The 24,811-nt window shown below is 39.7% G+C and overlaps 1 protein-coding gene across 1 annotated transcript in view; it reads right to left on the bottom strand.

Annotated features, from left to right (window-relative positions):
• Positions 1-2,062: 2,062 nt before the first annotated feature.
• Positions 2,063-24,811, bottom strand: part of SLC7A11 (solute carrier family 7 member 11) — a 60,763-nt gene continuing 38,014 nt past the window's right edge. Inside the window, exons 7-12 of the mRNA XM_005027130.6 lie at positions 16,651-16,774; positions 15,357-15,460; positions 14,722-14,818; positions 11,724-11,873; positions 9,822-9,999; positions 2,063-4,504 (exon numbers count right to left, since the gene is read on the bottom strand). Coding sequence (XP_005027187.1) covers positions 4,437-4,504; positions 9,822-9,999; positions 11,724-11,873; positions 14,722-14,818; positions 15,357-15,460; positions 16,651-16,774 — 721 coding nt within the window. The 3' untranslated portion in view covers positions 2,063-4,436. The remainder of the gene's footprint in view (positions 4,505-9,821; positions 10,000-11,723; positions 11,874-14,721; positions 14,819-15,356; positions 15,461-16,650; positions 16,775-24,811) is intronic.

Genomic DNA, 24,811 nt, shown 5'->3' with positions numbered 1-24,811 from the left:
TTGCAATTTGAATTGAAAAAAATAAGTAATTCTTAAGGGGGAATTGTAATCCTCAGTATCAATCATTTTGTTACATGTTTTAATAATTGTATTGTGCTGGCTGCAGTAACTTTGGGTTCATCTCACTCCAGCTCATCTGTTTGATACGTTAAGCATGCCTAAACCAGCCATCCCATCTCCTTCTCTAAGAAAAATAATGCTACAAACAACTCCAGAGATCAGTTCATCTCGCTGACTTAAAAGCCCTGTCGTACCATGGGATGCATCGCGTCCTGGGGCAGCTTAGTTCTCTCAGGCTTGTCTCTCCCTAAGCCAGCTTGGCCCTTCATTTATTATGTCAATCAGATGCATATTTATATCAAAACTGATTAAATGTCTTTGTTGCTCTGCATTATTATTAAAAGTCAACTTTTGATATACACAAATGAGAATAAAAATAAGCAACAATTTCTGTATAAAGTAAAAAACACACCCAAAAAAAAAATCAAAAATGTGGCATAAGACATATGACAGTTGCTTCATTTTTAATGACCTTTCCAAAAGTATTTAAAGCTTTTCTCATCAAAATGTAACTTGAATGTGTTATTGACATATATCTATATATCTATAGATATAGGTATATTGACATATATATGTCTCTATATGTTGTGTACACACGATCCTAAGAGGTATTAGATGTTTGTTGAGTTTATAAAAAGAGGTTTTATTTTTTTTAATATTGAATGTTTTCACATACACACAAGAAGTGTGTATATATGTACATATTACAGTGTTTTCAACATCTATAGTCGCTGCCCATTAATAACAGCAAGGGACTAAATTAATCCATGCTGAAAGCAATTTTAGGAAGACTGACGTAGCCCACACGGTGTTTAAACTGCCTGGTCTTCTCAGTTAACAGCAAATTTTCTCATTTCTGTTCTCCTCACACTGTCCTAGCAGCTTATATTGTAGCTAAAGAATGCAGTGTTCTCCACCACCTGGTGGGGTTCAGGTGGGTCACGCTGCTTTCCAGCCCTGTACCAGTTATTAAAGTGCTGTGCTCAGGCCCTGAAGGACTTGGCAGCTACCAGTCATGTCACAGACCCCAGGCTCTTCTGTCTTGTAGCAATATTGTCAGAGTACAGCCATGCAAAAGGGCATAATGCCTGCATAAAACTCTAGCAGGTGCTTCTGGAAGTATCTCATGCACAACTCAGATTGCGTTTCCTTGGAAGAAAGAGGGGAGCATTAGGCCCCTGTCCAATAGCCTCTCAGAAAACAGGTCAGCCCCCTGGGCCAGCAGGGGATGGCCAATGCGGCTGTGAAGCACATGGCACCATAAGAAAGGTGGGCCACACTGTACCCACACAGAGCTGGGAGAGGGCTTCAAAAGTCAGAACATGTCCCTCTGACATGGCCATGCCACGTGTCTGGACCACCCAGCAGTCCAGATCAGGGGGTGTACAGGTAGGTCACCATCTCCTGAGGCTTCATATGCTGCCCTGTGTCTCTCAGAGATGCATTACTAAACCTTGTAGGTATTTGCTGCTGTCAAAGTGTTCATTTCTGCTGCCTTTGGTGAGATTTCTGCCTTTACTCCAGAAGACCACTAAGTTCACAGAAAAACAGCAGCACCCACCTAAAAACAAGGAAATCAATGGATTGACAGAGTCCAGTTGATTAAAACATATGTGATGTGCAAGAAAAGTAAACAAACAAAAAATACAGAATTGTTAAAGAATTGTAAGAATTGTTAAAATTCTCCACAGAAGCAGCCTCATTGGTATCATCACCTCAGGCCCTAATAAGAAAAAATATATAAAAATTACCCATTATTCTAGATGAATTTCCTTTATGACAGCGAAGACAATACTTTGGAAAGCCTTAAAAAATAACTCAATGTTTTTAAAAAATCATTTGTTACCTATTTTCACTCCTTTTATGATGATATGCACCGCTTCCAGGTGTAATAAAAGCTGTTAATACTGACTTTTATAACACAATGGCAATCTGATTAGAATATTGTATATTGTGATTGTATGTGCTAAAAAAAAATGAAACAGAAATTAGAATCCATGTGTGTTTTCAAAAATTAGTTTTTTATTTTGCAGTTTTGTTTTGTTTTTCATAAAATATACAACTTCACAATCAATGAGTCATAGGATCTCCCTTGGGACAAATTAACCCCTTCCATGAACACAGACTTAATAAAATACAGTCAGACTTCAAAAACATTTCTAAACTTTAAAGCCCAAGTTTGGAAGGAAAAAAAAAAAAAAAAAAAAAGTAACATTCAGTTATACTTACAAAGCCCATTTATTTCTGCATGTTAACACTGGCTATGTCTAAATTTTCAAGTAATATGGCACAATAGGAGTGAATTGGTGGAATCGACCAGGTGGTGCTGAAGACCTGCTGTTCAGAGCATCAGTGTTGAGGAGGTTTCACTCTGGTGAGATCCCACGCGCTCCACATTGGGTATTGAGAAGCACATTAGGCTTGGTCCTGCAGGGCGTCACGCCATTTGTTTCATCAGAGAGAAATGCAGTTTGTGTGCAGGAGATGCTCCACAATGACACAGGCCAAAACATGGGGAACTTGGATTGGCAGGAGATGGCCTCAGAAGCACACTTCTGACCCACAAGTAAATACTAATTAAATACATGCACTGTCAACATAAAAATCTAGCTCAAAATATTGGCCTAAGAGAAGTTTCAAATAACACTTTAAGTTACTGTAAACAGAAAACATTTAAAGTAAAAATAGTTTACAAAGTGTTCTCTGTCTTAAATTACCACTCTTCCAAATAATCAGTTATTCCCATTTCCCTGCTTCTAGGAAATTCCACCATAGGAATACAAGAAAGAAAACCATTTAAGAATTTTAAGATATTTTACTGTACACCCTTAAAATGGTAAATGTTCTGTAAATATACAACATATATACAACACACAGTCTCCCTTTACTGTAGTGGTCTGGCTATTAGTTGTGCTTTCCTCCCAGTTTAGGAAGTCTAATGCTGCTTAGTTTCATAAAAGTTTTCATGAAACATATGACTTGCTAATAGCAAACAGCTCAAAAAGTAGTGCATTCAATATTTAAGCATTATATTCTTAACATAGTGATAACAAACCTTAGTCTTAAGGTTGAGTAGTCCTTGATTAACATAAAACTGAATTTCTAAGCATTACAAAAATCCCTTATCTAAAACTACTTTTAAAAAAGGGTAAAACTTCAGCTCATATTTGAGCCAACTCTCAGCTCAAACATCATTCTGCAGGTGAAATTTCAAATTAGTTTGATTTTATCAGTTTTGATAGCTTTTCTCTGTTTCAGCTGAGATAAAACCAGAAAGATGTCAGAGCACCTGTTCCTTGGTGCTTCAAAGCCTGGTTAATTGGAGTGTGCTTGAATAAAAACCCCACAGATTAGGTGTGTACCCTACTCAAATCAACAAATCTGTTGTAGCTTGCCTTATATCTTATTTGTAAAAGAGAATTGCATTTGTTGCTGTGTCTATACAAAATTCTCACTGATTACACAACCAGTGACCATTACTCATCTGCTGCCCACAAACAATCATATAAAACTGTAAAATTGTGTATGCCTGACTGATAACTGCAGGTCCATATATTTCCAGATAGAAAATATTCATACAGCAATGGAGGTCGCATTCAAATACCTGACTGATTTGAAGGCGATTACTCAGTTGCTATATTTCCTATACATATGTACACAAAGAAACATTGCTAAAAATAGTCATAGACTGGTAGAAAATTTAACACATATGAAATTACTGCCTCCAGGCTAAAATCTGTCAGTCTCACTGGTAGAAATACTAATCCTCAGAAGATGCTCTTTTATGCTATGTTATAACTACTCTGGAATGAAGTAACCTTGAACTTGCTACCACAAAGGCAGTAGAAACCACTGTATTTCTGCCTCAATGTGCTGGTGCTCCCAGCAAGACGAAAGTAAAATAGGGTCAGACAGAGTGACTGGAAGAACACTGTTAAGTGATACTCAGCAGCTTTATCTCAACCTTTCCGGGTGAGAGGTAGGTTCCTTGGGACAGCAAGTAGGATACATTCTTCACAGTACACCTGACGGTTACTTAAACAATGCTTAAACATGTTTTCAGTGGCAATGCAACAAAAATCTTAGTTTGAAGAACCTATGTTTTCTTAAAATATGACACTAACAAAAGAAATAGGAAAAAGATGGGTCCCCTCATAGCATAAGTTCTTGCTCTCTACATACAAACTGACCATGTAAAAAAAAATTGCAACATCATAAAATACAGTGCTGGTAACTGACTCGCTCAGTATCCATCTCAGCTGTGACCTGTTCCTCCAGTTTGCAGAACATTAGGAAGAGGAAGAAAACCCCCTGCCCTCTTCCTCAAGTTGAAATGAAACACCAAGCCAAAAGCTGCATTTTCAGGTAGATTAAGATCATGATTTCTGGTCCTCCTCTGACGGGACGACTTCCAAGAGGATTTGCAATGTTTCGGTTACATTATCTGCAAAGATAAAAACATACACATGGGAGATTTTGGGGTGGCAGGAGAAGGGGAGAAGCAGCCATGAAAATTATCTTAGCTGATATACAACCTGCTTCCACATACTGTTCACAAGTTATATATATCTGGTGCATGTATCATTTAAATTTCTGACTTAATTTTTTATCTTTTTAACTATGTTTTCTTTGCTTCTGATCCAAGGATATGTATATACAATAATAGTGGAAGGGTATAAAAGTATAAACTTGTTCAATAAATGTATGCATGTATTTTTAAAACATCTTAAAGCACGACTACTCTCTACGAGTGCTTAGTTTTAGCAAAGTCATAATATTGAAATACAATTCTGAAAGGCTTTGAACAAGTTAATTCTGCCGTGCCAAGATCTGCCTAACCAAGAAAAAAAAAAAAAAAAAAAGGAGAAAATGATTACAATGCTTCACAGGTCTAAGACTGTCACACATAGGAAGCAACTTTGTGCTCTTTGTCACTTTGGACATGTATTTCCACCTCATGTTTCTGATGGTTTTCTTTTTAGAGAACCAATTCATAAATGGCACAGTTAATTTACATATTGAATAGTAAAAGAGCATTCTTTTACTTCTCCTTTTGCTTGTCACTTTTTTTTCTTCTAAGTAACCTATTTTCACAGAATCACAGAACGGTTTGGGTGGAAGGGACCTTAAAGCCCACCCCCTGCCTTGGCAGGGATGCCAATCACTGGACCAGGTTGCTCAGGGCCTCATCCAGCCTTACCTTGAACGCCTCCAGGGACGGGGCATCCACAGCCTCTCTGAGCAACCTGTTCCAGCACCTCACCACCCTCTGAGTGAAGAATTTCCTCCTAATATCTAATCTAAATATCCCTTCTTTTATTATAAAACCATTCCCCCTTTTCCTATCATTATCTGCCCAAGCAAAAAGTTGCTCTCCATCTATTTTATAAACCCCCTTTAAGTATTGAAAAGCTGCCATAAGGTCACCCCAGAGCCTTCTCTTCCTCAGGCTGAACATCCCCATCTCTCTCAGCCTTTCTTCATAGCAGGAATTATTGCAAGAGAAAGTTATGGTTTTCCTTGTCTAGCACTACATATCAGCATCTACACTAGTGCAGAGTGAGGAAGGTAAAACAGTGCAACTCTCAGAAGACATGAACACGAACTACTTCCCTACTCTCCTGTCTAACAGCCTCTACCATCTTCTGCTCGTCTCTCTGGAGGTCACCAGTTCAGTGCAAAGCCAGGCTGCCCTTAGACTACAAACTGATGGGGTCAGAGAGGCTGAGAGTCAACAGGGACTGCATTTTCCTCCCATCTCCCTCCCCTGCCCGCAGCGGGGACTTCAGATCTGGGCTGAGCAGAGCTGGGGTGAAGGGCAGGAGGAAAGTCAGCAGCAGAAAGCCAGCAGGGGCTTGCCCGGCTGTCCCACCCCTCCCAGGTTTGAAGATGAGCAAAGGAATAAGAAGAAAAAGAGATTTTCTGTCAAGCTGAGCTATGGTGTAACAGTTCTTGGAAAAAGGGCACGGCAGCAGAGGGAGAGCCTGGGCATCTCAAGAGCCGGCTGTGATTTTAATATCCTGTCCAACTAACAGGGCTGAGCCCCCTGCAGCAAGACCTTGCCCTCGCCGCAGCAGGAGGCAGCTGCCACTCTCCCATCTCCACGCAGTAGTTCTGCTCTGCACTGTGATGAAACACGAGCAAAGCAAACAGAACAGCAATCAGACATGTTTGGGGGGCTAGCTTGCTTGCTTGGCTCTTTCTTTGGTTGTGGTATACACAGGATAAGACAGAGTAAGGAGTACTTTTTCCCCCCCCAAAAAAACATTTCTATCTGTTGTCAGTCAGTATCTCTATATTGTGTGCTTTGAGGAGCACCTTCCTGTTTGTAATGAGTCAACATATCATGAGAGTAAAGACACCATTTGTTTCTACTTTCAACCCTAATTTTCCCTTTCAAGAGTAGAATTCACTGTAAATAAGGCCCAGGGGACAACCTTTACAACAGAAAAAACCTGATCCGATAGCTCTATAAGCACCACATAAAGCTTGGGAAAGAAAGAAGTAATTTACCGCACGCACATAACACTGCACATAAAATCTGTGGCAGCATAATGCTGGGAAAACTTCCTGTGGATCACAATATCGCAAGCTCAATAAAAAGAACAAAATTCAATTCCAAATTCTCCCAAATTCAATCCATAGTAAAGAAATAAAGATTTTTAAACCATGAATCTGAGGTTAGCTTTTCAAATGAGAAGTCCAAATGGAAGAGTCCTGGTGTTGGTGCCCCACTCTTTTACACACTCATCTGCCTCGCAGGATTTGCTAGACTTGACTTTTTTCATTTTCACATTAGTTCTACAAAAAGCAGGCAAGCAGAGGTCAAATGAAGCCTGTACTAGCTGAAAATTATTTGTCCCAGCACATTTGGCACTACAGCAAAATTCCTTTGGAAAAGAACAAAATGTTATTCTCACTGCAAAACACCACCCAGACCCTATTAACCTCACAAACTGTGAAGTAATCTTTTGTTCAATATAGTAATTTGGTAAGGAGAATGGGCAATGTAAATACCATTAAGGACACTCAAAATGTGCTTATCCAAAGAACAAAGATGTTCAGCCTTGGAGAGGATTTCCTGGGGAGCTCTGATACTGCAACCAGCCTGAAATTCCTTTCATGAGTGTACTCATCTTCAGGTTGGGTCTTTGAGCCCACTGCTCCTTCCAGCTGCTCAACACCCCTCTCCTCATGTCCTTACAAAACCTATCGTTCATATCCAGACAAGTCTTAACAGGGCTGGTCTGTACCCATGTGGTTTTGAACCGTGCTCCAAATCATGTTGGGGTAGCTGAACAAGTCAGGTGCACCCTGACAAGGTGACTCTGCAAATGGGCAGAGAGGGAACCATGCCACGGGCAGCCTGGACATAGCCTACCTGGCAGGATGCTGCCTTCAGACTAACCTGCTCTGACCTCCCCCGCAGTACTACAAAAAATGCTCTGCTGAAGTCTAAGTACTTTGGATCTATCACATTTTGGTTCTGTCTAGAAAAATATGTTATCTTCATAAAGAAAGTTACCCAGTCAGTCTGGAAAAAAAATCTGCCTTTGGTAAATTACAATCCCATTTTTTCATGTTGTCTGTTCACCCCATGTCTGGAATTACTCTTTCATGCCTAAACTCATCTAATGAGTATTGTTTCAAGGCTAGAATAACAAGCTTGCAGCTGCCCCATGACTTTTCCTTCCCGTATTTCACAGAGGTACCTTAAGTGAATTCAGCCTCATTCAATGCCTTTGAAAAATGCTCTCAGACTATACAGCGGAGCACCCTTAACTCTCCAGAAATAATGTCAGTTTAGTAATAACCCATGCAAAATGTTTATCGCTTACTCTGGGTGGGAAAAAATATATATATCTATTTACCAAGTAAATCTCCACTCCACCCCAAAACTGTCAACATCGCTTTTCTGCCATTACTGTCATTATTCTGGGAATAATAATCACAAGAACAAGCTGTTTCACCCACTGTCAGGCATTCACTGACTTCCCCTTGAGCCAGCACACTGTGTCCATGCACATTACACAGGCACCAGGCCTTCTTTCCAGGAGGAGAATTTTGTGCTATCTGAAAAGCTAGATTTACCTTCGTTGTCACAGCTGGCAGAATGAGCTTCACATATACCCAGTCTACCTTAAAGAGAACATTTTTCCTCTCACCTAAGTAATGTGGTTCAACACTGGCATCCTGTGGCCACAGACTCAAGTAACTGCATTCCAAAACCTCTGAGACTCCACAGAAAATGCTAAAAATCTCCTGGGTTTGATAAGGAGAATTTCCTAGACCCTAGATGTCAATTTGTCCGAGAAATTACAAACAGATAAATAACAACAATTTAATAGAATGTGTTTTTGACATGTCTCTTTTCATTTGCACTGGAAATTTCTACCCATTCCCAGGACATTTCATGCAATTTACAACTTTATGGATATAAAAATAAATAGACTAGAATTTCCTAGCCTTAAACTAACATCTTTTCCTGTAGAAATTTTCTGCCCTACTGTCTGTGGACTTCCCAGCAAGAATTGACAGAGAAATTCACAGATCTCACAACAAGCAGGATATAAATACATATACCCTATATTTATATATATATATATATTTAAAAAACAAAAAACAAAAAAAAACCACACACACATAATAGGTTAGCATATAATATATTCATAAATCCTCAGATATTCTTTTACTGTGAGCATCTCATTTTAAATCATCCCCTAATACTGCAGCACAAAAGATAATACACGTTTTCAATTCAGAACCTATACTATATAACAGCATATACACTTAGTATATATACGTAAGCTATTTTTAGTTGAAAATTTTCAGGGGTTGAGTTTTTGTTTTGCAGCAGAGATTTTATTTTGGTTTTGTTTAACAGACTATTTGCTACTCCTCAAATATTTTGCCTCTGTTAATACATTCTTTAAAAATTACGTGCATTTTGGTAACCTCTTAACATGTTGACTAACAAAAAAAAAAAAAAAAGAAAAAAAGAATGGGGGTGCTATGATAAATTACAATGCTTTCTTTTGAATTGAAAAGCTCCAAATAACCTTCCTCCAACACATCAGAACTTTCACAAATGCTTCTATAAACTTTGAGAAATAGCATAAAAATGATTCTCAGTGTATTCCAGGTATGAAATACCACAGCCAAATCACTTGGAAGTTGTTTTTCACAAAGCACTGAAATGATTTCCACAGAGGTGCATCAGGTATGATATATTTTGTTGTCATTTTGTTGGAAGTCATCTCTAAGGACAGAACATCTCCATCAAATGTGACCAAGCCTGTCCCATTCTACATATTCCTCAGTGGTCTACACACATGGTGCCACCAGGGCCCATTCTGTCCATCCTATTTTCTCATCACAATTGTGACATTTAAATTTCCAAACCAATTTCACTCTTAGGAGTGAAACACTTTCTCAAATGTTACAGAGGGGAGGTAGACCAGTGATTTAAAAGGAATCAGACGGGGTGGGAGGGAAGAAGGGATCGAGGCGAGAGGCATCCAGGTATTTGAAGTCAAATCTCTTTAGCTGAAGAATAGGCTTGCTGTAAACATCTCTGTTTAGTTAGCTGACATTGATTGTAACTGGCAGACCAGTGCTATAGCATGCACCAAAAAGAAACTTGCGTTGTCATGCCCCGAGCAGAGCAGCCGAGAGGATCGATGAAAAGGATTTCACAACACCCGGAGCCCTGAGAAATTCATGGAGTCAGGATGGAGGAGGGGAGCCCCACAGTGACTTACCTAGGAGCTTTCTGAACCACTTTGGCTTCTTGTCCCATACGATAAAGAGGTAGTAGGCAGGAACTCCAGTCAGGGTTATTGCAAATCCAATCCCTGTATTGACTGGGTCAGAGTAAAGTGACAGTGCAACCATGAAGAGGCAGGTGAAGGAAAACAATGCTGGAATAAATAGAGGCACCTGAAATACAACCACACAAAGAACCATTACTTTGCGTTGACCTTGCTGCTGAATGACAATAGCATTCAGTGTTCCATGAAATGCAAACTGGATACAACCCAGCAGTACAGGGTAGCCCTGGAGAAATACAGGTATCCAGAACAGGCACACAAAATACCAGTGACTGCAGGAACCAAACTAAGCTGAGTACTATGCAGTAAGCACCACAGAAGTCTTTTAATTACACACTAAAACACTACAGTGTTTTACATCCTTTAAAATTTAAGGGCTGTAAATATGTTACATTACAAAAGTCCTTTCTCTAATCCTCCAGTAGATAAGTAAGCAGCACTAACTGCAGTAAAGATTTCCTCTTTGATAATTACCTATTAGAAAACATTTTGAAACACAACAAGGAGCTCAAGTCCCCTTTTAAAACTATTAAGAACATATTGATTTTCTTCCTAAGGTAAAAATCAAAATCTGGCAGGAAGAGAGCAAATTAAACACCCATTTGACTGGTGATAAAGATATTTGATAACATTATGCAACCGATAGCTACTGAAAAAGCACTTTCTGACAGTATGACTGATAGCATTATCAGTGTCGCTGTTGAAAGTACCAAAAAAATAACAATATCAAATTAATTCTCTCAATTTTCAAGAATGCCACTGCAATCACTATGTTAGCACCTCTCTGAGGGAAATGCCTATACATGTAGCTTGTGAGATGTATGGTGTAATGGAGAACTGGAGAATTCCCTGGAGATTATTCTCTTCTTTTCATGCCTTGAAACACTACTGTTCCTCTTGTGCACTGTCAAAGCATTTTTTTTTAATCAAAGCAAAACGGGTTGTGCTGTTGACCTTATTTGCTGATATGCCTACAAGAATGCAACAGCACACTGTCTTAGTTCTTTATAAAATAAGCTTCTTGGAAATACATAAATAGGGCTAGAATCCTCCAATTTCTTTTCACAATAGACATTACCTTTCATACACACAATGGGACAACTTTGTAAGATGCTACAGAAACAAGACCATTGGCAGAACCAAGGCCAAAGTGGCTTTGTTCAACACGCCAGACTGTTACCGTTTTCTTTCTGGTTTCACAGAAACTGTGTCTGCAACTCAGCTGTGGGTCCCATATATCACAATAGATCCACTACCAATTTATTTGTACATCACACTGGAATATTCTATATTGGATAGACAATGAAATAAATGTTTATATTATATGTTTATCCCTGTCTTGAATTCTGTCGGCAAAATTATTCAAGCCTTTATCAAAATAAAGATTAAATTGAGGACCAGCTGAAAGTCAGGTTGGCACATGTACCCAATATTTGGGGTTTGAGGCTTGTGTGACTACACAGGACTAGATGTATTTTCACACAGCTTGGCAGCATATAAAGACCTTAGCCTGCATCACACTGCCTCAACATGACAGACAGGTAAAACTGAGCAAACACCTTCCTTTCTGCACAGCAACCTCAGTTGCTTCCCCACAGCCACCAGGGAATTCTCAAGAATCGTCTTCCCAAAGAGAACTCAGCCAGGGTAGCACTGGAGAACTTACAGGAAAACGCAAGGGGACTCTTCAATATAATAAACTATTTTCTATTAATTATTGTTTTTCTTAAAAGGGGTTAGCTTTTTACATCAGAAAATGCTCCTTTGCTGTCTGACTCTACGTGACATACAAGAGAAAAGGATTCATGTAAAACAGTAGAGAGCGGAGGTTACCTTGAAAGGACGAGGCATATCAGGACGTTTATATCTGAGATAAATCAACCCAGCAACTACCAGTCCAATAAAAAGCCACCTGGCAAAACTGAGGAAATTCAGGAGGCTGTAGAGATCCCCGTTGAATAACATTATCATTGTGAGAGGGTGCTGCAAAAGAAATTCAGAGCGTAAGAGGCTTTTAATGGATTGATCTCGATTATTTTACAGCAGTGATGCCAAATCTTTCCATGGGGACAAGCAACACAGCCTTTGCTCAACATGTGAGGGCCACAGACTTTGAGCCTCCCATTCTCATGCAATCAGATGTGTGATCAATACTTAACTGTCTCCTAAGACCATGTTTGATCAATGTGTGTCTATCTTGGCTGAGCACATGTGATCAGTACATATCTGTCCCCCATGACCCAGGCAAATACACAGACACAGAGCCCACTGCGTCACCACAACACTTGTGTACCCTGTGCCTCATTCTCATGGGAACTGCCCAGCACACTGCCACTCACACTGTGTGCCCAGCACACTCTCTCATCACTAATGCAAATGACAAAAGCAGCTAAATTTTGGTTGCATCCGGTTATACGAAGGCAGTTTCGTATCACCAGGATTCAAGGTGTGTTGTGGAAGAGGAAAAAATCTTATATTCCCACAGTCTGCAATGGGGGAACTCAGCAAAGAGGAGGTGGTAGAGGTTAGCTACACACTGTGTGCCAGCTGGGCACACTGCACTGACACCAGCTCATATCTGCAGCATGCCTGTTAGGCTCGCAGGGTGCAGACTTACTGCACATCAGAAATGCAAAAATTTCAAAGCAGAGAAGCGTTTAGCTGTCACTCAAGAGCCTACTGAACAGCAAGAAGGAAAAACAACAGTAGAAGGAAAACATTTCCTCATTAAACAGGTGTCCTGAGATACAAGGTCTCTATAAGGAACTCAAAATTTACGCATAGAGGGTGGCTTAGATGATTAGTATGGGCTACATGAACCTGCTTCAGTGTTATCTCTGGACAAAAACAGAATATCTGTAGCGTGGGATGACTATGCAGGTGTCCGTATGAGACACCCTATGCCTGCAATGACACAGCCTTATATTTGGGGATGAAGGCACCCATCAATTTCCCTATAGTGCTATTGTTCAGAAACAAAAAAAGGAGGTCCTAATAGTGCCAGCCTCTCCAGGTTTACAATGAGGCAACAGGTGAAATCACCCGCAGCTGCACTATTATGATGGGCTAAATCCTTACATAAAGAAAACTAAGTTGTATGAGTTACCTGGAGTCACAGGCTCTTTTTCTTTCCTTTTTTCTTTTTTTTTTTTTAATTTAATTTTATTTATTTTTTTAAGGAATGAAGGCTGTATGGATTTGAACCAGAAGGATCAATACTTCAAATATGGGTCTCTGGCTTCCAACCTCTAATGACTTAGAAAGAGCTTGGTTCTTTACACACAGATATTAAGCAAGCTCCTTCTCTGTAAAGGTCAAAGGAAATTTTACCACTGAATTACATTGGGCAAGAATTCTTCTATATAGACTCAGCACCCACAGGTTTTAAATCTCAGTTATAAGAAAATGCAACAAAGAGTCATGGCCAGTGAAGGCCAAAAGGATAAAAGAAACAAAATAGAGTTACAACAAGACTGTATCATTTCTTGGAGTTGTTATACCCACATCAGCCATGATGCAGAATGTATCCCACTACTACTCTACTTGCACTGAGGAAATAAAAAAATAAAAATCTCTGAGTGAAATCCATCTTCATATGAGAATATGACTTTTTTTAAAAAGGAAATCAATGCACTGGTGATCAGGTACAAGAGCAGAAGACATTTTTTAGAAAAAAAATATATATATTATATATATTTAGTACATTTCATTTCACAGAAAAGTCAGTGCAATTTACCCAAAACTTAGGAATACTTCAGTCCAAAGGAATAAAATGCAAAGTAAATGTTTAAGTAAAGTGAATTTCATTAAAACTTTTCACAATAAATACGTTGTCTAATTTTCAAAACTTGGATGCTACAGTTGTATGAGCACATATAAAATTCAACACTTCAGCTGGCACTTCACAAGTGAGCTCACAGACATCTCTAGCAAAAGGAAAAGATTATTTAAATTCCAGTACAAGCAACTGATCTTATTAGTGTACACTCTTATATGCACACACATCTTCTACTGTGGTTAGAAGCCTCCCCGAGGTCTGGCAGAGGTCTGTCCAGATACATTACAGTCATCGGTCCCAAAAGAGGGGCTGAACACCCAACCCACAGTTAAGAAGAAGTCTGTGAGTTAAGTGGAAATCTACTTGGCACTATGCAAATTGGTGTGAGGTCTGTATTTTGACATTTTGTCCTAACATTTTACTATACAAATTAGCCTGCAATGCAAAGACATGGCCAACATTTAGCTCTGCCTCTATGTTAGAAGTCAGTAATAGGATTTCAACTATAATGCTGGTGCTTTTCCTCAGACGATTCACAGACTGTTGCCCAGGCACATGCTCTCTCATTTTTTAATCACCATTACACTGCACTGCTGAGGGTTCCCCTCCCATTATCCTAGTGCATAATTGTTTGCATTTTTCACTGTAAGGTAGTATAATGAGCCTTTAGGGTGCTCCCAGATGCCAGTGTTTAGCTGCACTTCCAGTTAAATGAAGCCCTTTTTTGTTTGTTTGTTTGTATAAGTGGAATTTGTTTCTCTGAAAGGCAAACTAGCTCATCACTAGCAGGTTCTTAGAAATAAAGGGCAATAAGACATGAATTAGGTTGCAATGATAGGCAGTGAAGTGCTACCGACAAGATAGTGAGGAGGAGATGATAGAATAAGAACAACTCCCAAATCTCTTTCCTCTCTTTACTGTCCTCTGCCCTGCCCAAAGCCTGCATATACATTAATAAATGAGACTCAAGCAGTGCCCAAATTCTGTTCGAATCCTCCAGAGCGAGCCTGTAATATGAATTCTTGTGCAGGAACATTTGTTTGTATGATTTACCAAAACAATGACAGCTGGCAGAGGAGTGTGCTTGCGGACATGAATCATGGAGAGAATTTCCGGAAGGTGACCCTCGCGGGATGCAACGAAGAACATCCTGGTGGGAAATAAATGTGGACAGACTTTAAATGTGCTCATTATTTGACTAGGCAAAGCGGCTCATGAAAGTCACACAACACAGCAGCACTTCTTAGGCTTGTTTGAGGTATTCTGAATGCAAAGAGTAGCAGGAGAAGCCCATATGCGGAAATCAAAGTCATCTCTGGATGTGTCCCCCCTCTTACCATACACTATGATCAGTCTTTAGAAGTAGTTAATATTTTCCCTCCAATTTACCTCCTTCACATGAAACAAAGCAGCCATTAATTAAGTGCTGCACTCAGAGAGATCCATTGCCAAACCATTCAAAGTGTTTTTAACAAAGATACTAAACTCAATAGTAACAAAGTGAAAAGAAAAAAAAAAAACAAAAACAAAACAAACAAACAAACAAACAAAACCATACCTGATAAATATCACAGTCATTTTTTGATTTCCTGCTAAAGGAATGAGTCCTTTTTTCCCTTTCCCTTGCTTCCTTACTTTCAATGTATATCCCATGCCTTTCACCCCCAGTAATACCAACATATGCTCACCTGGAGACCGCAAAAATGCCACCATTCATAGATCCAAAGCAGGAGAGAGCAACAAATACTGGTACAGCTAAAGAAAAATTTCCCATTAATCGTTCAGCAAAGGTCTGTTAGAGGAGAGAGAAACATACAGTGAATTTTCCGTCATAAAACATGAAAGCAATTTTACTTCATTAACAAATTTTTTAATAAGTACTATAATTTTTATTTATATCCTTTTCTGCATCCTTCATTGAAACTTGTGCTGTGCATTTGTTACCTTTCCTTTTTTGGCATCAGGACTAGTGCCGATAAGGTCTCTCACTCTTACTTCTGGCTGTATCTGGTAGGCCTCCAGTTGAGGCAAAGCTATTGAGGTGGAACCAGTCTTTTATTAATGTCATTTCAGGTAATTATGCCTCCAAAAGGAAGACCCAGTCTGAACAGACCAAAATCTGATCTGCATACCTTATATTTTCTTCTGTAGCCTTCATTTTACTTAGCTGATGCCACCCAAGACTATATTCCATCCAGTCACGCTTCATTGTTTGAGGGCACCACGAGAGATATGTATAATTTTCTGAAGATTTGCAAAGTGTTTTGCTCCTGAAACTCCCAAGAGCTACAGAATTGGTCATTTTTAAATGGCATGCCAATTGAAAAAGTCACAGGCAGTGTCACTACTGGAAAGGTAAATAGAAAATTTTAATTCCTTGCTGCAAATCAGATATTGTATATATAAAAATCTGTCATTACAGCAATTCAGCAAGACCAATCACAACAGCATTTGCAATCCAGGTGGCCTTTTAACTCCTTCCCAAATGAACTCCAGTATTGACAGCACTTCCCTTTCTAAGCACCTGGGACACACATTGTACAGAGACAGCATTACTGCTTCCTGCTACAAAAAGTAGCTTAGACTTTCACAAGTATCTGTATTTTCTGTTTCCCAGGAGCACAGTCCCTGATTTAGAAAATAATTTTTCAAGTATGTACTTAGCTATAAAATTTAAGTCCTATGGACTTTGTTATATCAATTAAAAAATTATGGTCTAACATTTTATTACAAATGCTATGGCCTTAAATACAATCCCATTCATCAAATCAATGGGATCAAAAATCAGACAAAGTTTACCTGGTCGCTAATTTGCTGGGTAAAAGAGGAGCCAAACATGACTGGAAATGTCCCTCATTGTCCCCACCCTCCCTCCCAGTTTCTTTTTTTTTCCTTCCTTCCCTTGGAAATAAAAATATATCAACAAACATAATTGGGATACAGCAGGGATATAAAGCTTTGAATTTCTCTTTTGTAACTTACCACTGCAACAGCTTTTGAAAGCAGCAATTCCCCAGCACTGATTGTAGTGAAATAAGCCACGTTTGTTAACACATAGCCAACTGTGACGATAATCATTGAAATGCATATTGCGAGGGGTATGTTTCTGAAATACATAAGGTAGATCATTATTTCACAATCTGGTTGCTACCCCCGAACATGAAACAAATAGTGTAAGAAGCAACCACTAATGATGGTGAGTGCATTTTTTGGTGAGCCCAAAGTACCTTAATTAGAAACTACCAGTAAAAAAAAAAAAAAAACACATCTAAACAAAACCATCTCAACAAAGTAAATTGCCATGCTTATAACAAAGAAGTGAGAAACCTTTATGAAGGAGAAATCCTTTGAGGATACAAAGAGGTTGTGGCTCCCAGGCCTCCCATACAAGAAGCATGGTCAATTTGAGCTGCCTACTTTTATTTTCCTTTCAAGCTGAGCCCAATGGGGCTCAGAACCCAGATGTTTCAAGTGCAACTCAAGTCTCTTGATACCATTGCTCAGCTGAGGTGGTATCTGCACTTCAATATCTGAAGTGATATTCTACACCAAGAAGGGATTCAGGTCTGAAACCAGTATTTGATCCTTTAATTCCAAGGCCACACTTTTCAGTTTGAAGGACACAACACCTGTGCTCCCTCTGAGTAGAGCTCAGAGCTGCTGCATCATGGCCAGATCCTTTCAGATAGCTACATTAACATTTTGAAGAGATGCCAAGTTTGCCACAACTGACAAACTCTGCTGTGAAGGTCACTCAATCAGGTGGGGGAAAGGAGAGAAAGAAGTGGGAATTCTGGTGTGCCAGAAGAGACTGCAAGCACAGAGCAAAAGAGCTATTCTATCTGTCTCAAATTACAAGGTGTTTCGAAATCCAACACAAAAATCCATTATTTTCTCATTTTTTCCTCAAAGAAACACAGCTGGGTCAGAATTTAATGATCCTCTTTACTTCTAGTCCTCATTTCTCAGGGGAATCCTTGACATTAGTATGCCTGTACAAAGCTGAAAAGAAGCTCTAAACTGAATAAATAAATAAAGCAGGGTAGCATCGCTTGTTGCACATCTTGCATGCATTAGCAATTGTGGTGCCAGCCACTGTAGTTAATCCAGGTGCACGAGATCATGCTGTACTGCAGGATCAAATCTGTGTAGACGTGATATTAGTTCTACCTGAAGCCAATGGTCTCATGTGATGAAGCTAGAAGGAATCAGTTTGTAGGATGCACTTATTAATGACAGAGAAGGCAATACCAAGGACCAGAGAAGACAGCCCAGAATACAAGTCCAGTATTGCTAGAAGAAACACAGTTACCAACTCAAGAAAAGCTGCAGAACTGGATGTTGGTAACATGATCATGCAAAAAGTTGTAGTTCAGCTGCCAGGTAATTCATGGCCAGTTTGGTTAAGATTTGAGCCTGACCTGGGTATAAATAGATTTCCATCTACTTAGCATCAGACTCCAAGTAGGGATACACAGTTTCAAATCCTCTCAGAACAGAAATTTTAATCGAATGCTTCAACCACCAAGCTGTTGAATAAATCAGCATTTACTCCAGCTTTAATAAATAAATAAATAAATAAATAAATAAATGTAACCAAAAATATCGATTTTAGGCTATTTTCACCATACCATTTGAATGACTGAAACCACGTTTTCTGTCAAACTTACAAACAAATTAAAACTATATTTGTTGATTCTAACTGTTAGCAAAACCTGACTGCTGTACTCACTTCTAACTTAAATCCCAGCCTTATTTCCTCTAAAATAGAAGAGCAGTTCAAAACCAAGGATGAAAAAACACACATTTCCACAAGTGAGCATTCTCAGCACTGAAGAGCACTAACCCCCACTTACAGTAATAGCAACAACAACCACCAGGAGAAATAAAAACAAAACAGCAACGAAACAAGCCCAAACTCGTCAGCAGGCTGTATTCATTAAAAAAAAAAAAAAAAAAATCCTAACTCGTGCCTGGAGCAGCACGGGGGGCTTTGTGACACGAGCGCTCCGGTTGCATCTCCTTTTGTCTCCCAGTGGGATCAGGCCTTCAGAGGGCTGCAGCACGTTAGCACAGAGCCCGTCTGACTGCTGCTTATTAGGCACTGCTTTCAGTGACAGATTTCAACAGAAATGAAAGGCCGGTTTGAGGATTTTGGGGGTGAGCAACGCAGCATGGTTCGCTTCTCACTGACACTTCAGTTCAGATTTACACTTGGTCCTTGAATCATCTGAAGGCACGGAGAGACAGGTGCGAGCCTTATGTAAAACTTCTAAGTGAGAGCTTTAATCATGCCTTTCCTATCCACCCAATTTAAGAGGCAGTTCCCAACCTGCAGCAGGATAACGCTATCAAACTCTGCTATGAACCACAGGCAGTGAGTGCACTGGGGTAAGAACTTCAATGCCATTAACACTGAAGTCAACCTCCTTTCCTTAGAGGATCACTGTATTGATTTTCTTGTATTTTATACATCCTCCTGGGCTTCTCTCCAAATCAGGAAAAATCATACCCGAGTTCCATTCTCTATTAAATTGCCTCAAAGTATGTAGATTTCACCTTTTCACTTGTGTGTCCTATCAATCAAATGCAACATATGGTGTTAGCATATTGATAAGTCATGTTTCTGACACAATTTGAATTCACAACTACCACACAGGCAGTGAACACTTCTGGACTAGAGGGAGTGAGAAAATTCAAGAAAAAGGTATTTTTCACTTGAAGATTTTCATTCATTGAAGCTAAAACTTTTGAAAGGAAACCTAGCCATTTCAGTATGACATTTCTTAGGAAAACAAATCTTAAAGCCAAGACTGAATTCTTGTCCAACCAAGACAGACCTCAGGATGGCCAACGGCTTAAAAAACATAGCATTATGCTCACACATGGGAGACTGCAATATTTTTTTGCATAAAACTGACCAAAGAATTGAACCTGCATTGAACTGGTCACTGGTTACTGCAAGGTAGTGTTTTCCTTTTGCATTTCATCTCAGAGTGAAATCTCAACTTCTTTCCAAATCAAGAAAAATCAATCTTGAAGTAGTTTTCTGAGTAGAAGTTCAGGTGCAGATGCTAGTTCCAAACCCACACAATGCCTAAGAACTGGCTTGTGCATTACCACTGAGACGATATTCAAGCAGGCTGCTCCTCTGGTACTTTAAAGAAAATCAGTATCAGAAGGAAATAATTCTGAGGAAAACTGAACCAAGAAAATACCGACAATATCACCAAAAGTCTTTATAAAATCAGATGAGATTTAGACAATGAAGGTAGCTTTAGACAATGAAGGTAGCATCTAAATGGTAATTAAAACTGAATTGAATCTCTATGCATGTTAAGGTTTACCCACCCCCAGCTACTATTCTAAGCCAAATCTTCCCTTTCTGCCCTATATACAAAGCAATTGTAAGGAAGGATCAAGACAGCTTAAATGAAGGGCACATCTGCATTGTGCTTCCCAGAATACAAGTCTCCGAGGCATCTACCACCACAAAGAAATGCAGCATTAGGAATATAGCCAGTCCCGCCTGTGACTGTATGGGGCTGAAATGCATTGCCATGTACTGCCAAGCTCTGCTCTAAAGCTTGGAAGCAAATTTCCTCCTTCTAGAGCCTGTAAAGAGCCCTGGAGCAAGGGCACGGGGTTCAGTTAATCAGGATATCTACTGGGTTTTGGATTTGACCTCATGTGTTGTAGAACCATAGATCTTCTGATAATCCACTCTGGCACTGCACCGCCTCCCACACATATTTCTGAGAGAAACAAACAGAGAAGGCTGAGTACGAAGGAAAAAAAAAAATCAAGAGTAAGAACCTGGGGATAAGAAGAACAATGTAAATAAATCAGCTGAGGAACATTCCCAGAAGTCTACAGCTCATGTCCCAGCTTAATGACAAGTTTTATAATAACAAACAGTAAGTGCTAAGAGCTGTGACCACTGCAGACTGATCTTTCTATGAAACAACAAACACACCATCAAAATATGCCCTACAGATTCAGCTGAATTCACAAGTATAAAATACATTGTCACCACACCCGTTGTTGTTTAGAGGCCATGACAAAATCATTTCCTTACATCCACTTTAAATCCAGATTTTACAAAAGCTTATTCCTGGGGAAAAAAAAAAAAAACTGCATCAATGAGACACAGTCAGTAAACAAATCCAGTAATTGCTGGAAAAGTTAGGTGTGATAAAACACATCTTTACTGTGCTGTTGTAATTGTCAAAGAGAATTTGTGTTATATTAAAATAAAATAAAATAACAACAAATAAATAAAAAGAAGAAGAGAGGGAAAGTCCCAGTTCTTTCACATGGCTTCCAGGAAAGGGTTTGGTTTTCATGAGCATGAGCCTGTATATTCTATATTTCTTTAGTCAGAAATTTACCGCCACAGGAGTTTCAAGTTCCTTCTGAAAGGTTCCCCTGTGCAATAATTTATTCACCATTTGCAATCTGTTAAGCAATTTTCCAAATGAACTGTTTCCAGATTTTGGCACTCCTAAAATCTAATCATCCATTGCAGAGTCCATAGGGCCAAAGCTTGGCGAAGAAATCGCAAGTGCAGATTCACCCAAATATCCTGATACGGGGAAAAAAATAGCCACACACAGTACAGAAAGCATCAAGAGAGCTAGTAATTTAAGATTCCCAGGACGCCCATACAAGACCAGGAGATGTACAGGCTTGTTTTAATAAATGCTGTGTACACCAGAGCCCAGCCTACATCTCTACATATTCCCAGGTGGTCTTTCAGTGAACTATGGCAATCCTGAACCCTGGGCAGTAGAGCAGTATGATCTGACATAAACTTGCTTCCCTCCCATACACCATTTTCATGTGAACAGCAACCTATAAGACAGACCATTACACTGAAAGGATCAAACGGTTCTCACCATGTCACTGTGTGAAAAAAAAATGCAATCTCACCAATCAGTTACAAGAAATGGAGTAAAAGGAAGATGAAAAACTTGAGTGAAGGCCACCTCCCAGGACAAAATCAAAGCCAGGAATATAGAGGCAAAAGGTATGGGGTCATCACAGCACATCTTGAGTCTGTATATCTGTAAATGCTAATATAGGTCTCGGCGATGACTAGTTTTAGCAACAAACTATGATTACTTTGTTTATTGTAGCAAGCATTCTCCTCAGCAGATCCCCACTTCTCTCCCTTCACTGCCTCCCAATATGTCCCAGCCTTATGTTCCAGACTGGAATTGCTGTTTGTGGGCTTGTGGTGCAGACACTATTAAATTACGTGACTTCTCTTTATCTTCTTTTAATTGTGATTTTCCAGGGGAGAAATGAGAAAGGAAAGACTAGCTATTAAGCTGCGCTCTCATTTACGCCACCGCACGCACCATGGTTGCTACTGCTGGGGTGCAAGTTGAAGGGCTTCCTTCCCCATTTTGATGCGTTTGTTTGACATCTGCAGAGATACAACAGCACGACACCAGGATAATAGAGAGAAGAATCGGGCCTCAGTCTGCATTTAAAACCCTTCTCACTTTCTATCACCTCGCAAGAGAAGAAAAGGGCTTCTGCTGTGTCTAATTACTTGCTGTCTTCCTGGAGCTTGACTTCACTGGTTTGGTTTATAATTGGTTACAGTTCATAAAAGGGGTCTTCTATGACCAACTGACTTTGAAGGGTCCAACTGTGATGTAAGTGTGCTGGGAAGGGCAGGAGATTTTATTAACTTCTCAAATGTTTTCAAGTACCCTTTCCAGCAGGGTTTCCTGAAAAGTAAATTAGCATAAATACTCTCTTGGCTAAAACTTAAGACCTAGAAAGGTACCAATTGCACAGAGTAACACCATTCTCCATAACATCTTATTCCAGCCAAACCCTTCCAGCTGAAGTCCTAAGCAGAAACGGATCTGTCAACAGCCCTTGAGAGCTTAAGTATAATTGCTACATTTGCAATGCAATTTGTTTTATTTTAATAGAAATTTGAACTTGGCTGAAGTCGCATCATGTACCAACTCGGGCTGGCTAGCCAAATCTCACCAGAGTGAAGAACTCATTTACATCATGGCTCAAGTCCTAACTCCTTATGCCAATGTCTTTTACGAAACACCTTTCTTTGAAGAGCAGAATTGATTCGTCTGAAACTTGGACTAGCAGCTAAAGAGACATCTAACATTCAGGCAGGATCCTGATTCATTTCACATGGAATGGATAGGATTCCTGGTATTCCCAAAGAAAAACAGCGCAACTCAGCAGATATTAAAGAGGACAGCTAAATCCACAAAGTACTTTTGAGATTACTACACTAAATATCAGACACAGTGTCTCTGCTTAGCCATGCACATTTCTTTTATAACAAGTACCAAGTACTCTTAACCAAGAAATGAACACAAGAGGAGGAAAACAGCTCCTGAAATGATACAAAATGAAACAGAGTTCTACATATTGAAAAATGTATCTTAAAAGAAAAAAAAAAAATCATAGATTTGAAACTTAAGATGTAAGTTATCTCCTGTTAACTTCTCAGCCAGCTCTTTGATAAACCATTTCCATATATCCATTGAGTGCCAGTATCTAGCATCTCCAGATTACCCCCATTTACAGCCTTACTGTACAAAGTTTATGACTGTTTCCAAGAGACGTATGAATAATCAGACCTGGTTTTTATTTTGCACTGTAATTTGACCTTAAGGTACACATTTCTTGCTGACCTAAAGGTCCACAGAACCTAAACAGGCTTTTCTTCCTTGTTGTAACAGCCAGGCTTGCTCACCCCACTATAGAGCCAGGCTTGCTGCTAGGAACACAGTGATATTGCAGGAATACCTGTGATGTAAGTTGACTGCCTAAAAACTGGGAAGCAGCTGAGCATGAGGGAACTGCATTTAGCATTTTAGAGCATAAATGATTCTTAAAATCCTCATTTTGTGGATGGTGGATGCCACGTCCAATCATTACATGTTTGCTCACCTTTAGAGACAGCTTCATTAATGTAGGGTATCACAATCGAGGTATGGTATAGTTTGGACCTGTAAAAAAAAGCGGTGTCTGCCACTCTTTTTCACAAAAGCTTGACTTTTAGAAAGCAGCACAGTCTAGACTCAGAGGATTCAAATACAAGTATATTGTCACCGCTGGGTTCTCAATCACAGCTTTGATAAATGACTTCCATGTTCCCTATCAAATGTCAGTGCTTTGACATGCTCTGTTTATTTCATTCTTGGGAAACTTTCATGTACTCTAGGAAGTTTGTAACCTTTTCCACTTGAGACCCAAAAAACTCAGATTTTATTTTTATTACCTAGCTCACATTCAGCCAGGAGATGAAGGGAGCACCTCTGCTCTTTCACGAGCTCCGGCTTCTTATTTTCTTCTGAGGCCTATTTGCTGGAAGTGCTTACAGCACTGCCAGTTGTGTAGGTTATGATGAGAAGCAATAGTAAATCACAGCACTTGCTTGGAGGCACGGAAGCTATAACCACAAACCTGACATGGGATTCTAAAAGGGATTCTAAAAATAAAACACCCGCCAGCATCGCCATTTCCATCACATATGGAAATGAAGAGGAGTGGGGCTGAGGAACATTTCAAGGCTCTTCCTCCAACCTGCCTTATCTAGCACAGGATCTCAGGTCTAACTTCCTCTTAACTGCTCCACACAGACACACACCTCGCTGCCATGCCTAAAATAAATGTAATAAAAAGGGTGTAAAGAAATAATTGCATATTAAAAGCAGTTTTTATCTATTATAGGAGGCTATCCTGGGAATTTGAAAGTATTAAATCTCTGAGCACCTGATTTATGAATGGGGTCTACTTTCCCCAGGCAGAATCACTTTTAGAAGGAAAGGAGTCTCCTGAAGTTCCCTGCAGACCGACCAGCACACAGAGCTGCAACCCTACATGAGTGTCTGCCTCTAAAGCACTGAGGCAGCAGCAGGCAGAGAGCTGGCAGTAGCTGGGGTGGGATTTAGCAGTGTAAACAAGGGTACCCGAGAGAGAGGAAATGAGCAGATCAGGCCTCATAACTCAGAAACCCAAGCCAGCAGAGAGCAGCTGCCACGCACCAATAATGGCAATGCCAGAAAAAGAGACAATGGTGGTTGCAACAGGATTCCCACTAAAATGTACTGCCTGTCCCACCACCCTTCCCATGCTCTAAAGGTACCTG

This window comes from Anas platyrhynchos, chromosome 4 (genome assembly GCF_047663525.1).
Source record: "Anas platyrhynchos isolate ZD024472 breed Pekin duck chromosome 4, IASCAAS_PekinDuck_T2T, whole genome shotgun sequence".
Taxonomy (NCBI): domain Eukaryota; kingdom Metazoa; phylum Chordata; class Aves; order Anseriformes; family Anatidae; genus Anas; species Anas platyrhynchos.
Note: the sequence above shows the minus strand (reverse complement) of the source record. Positions and strands in the feature narration are given on the sequence as shown.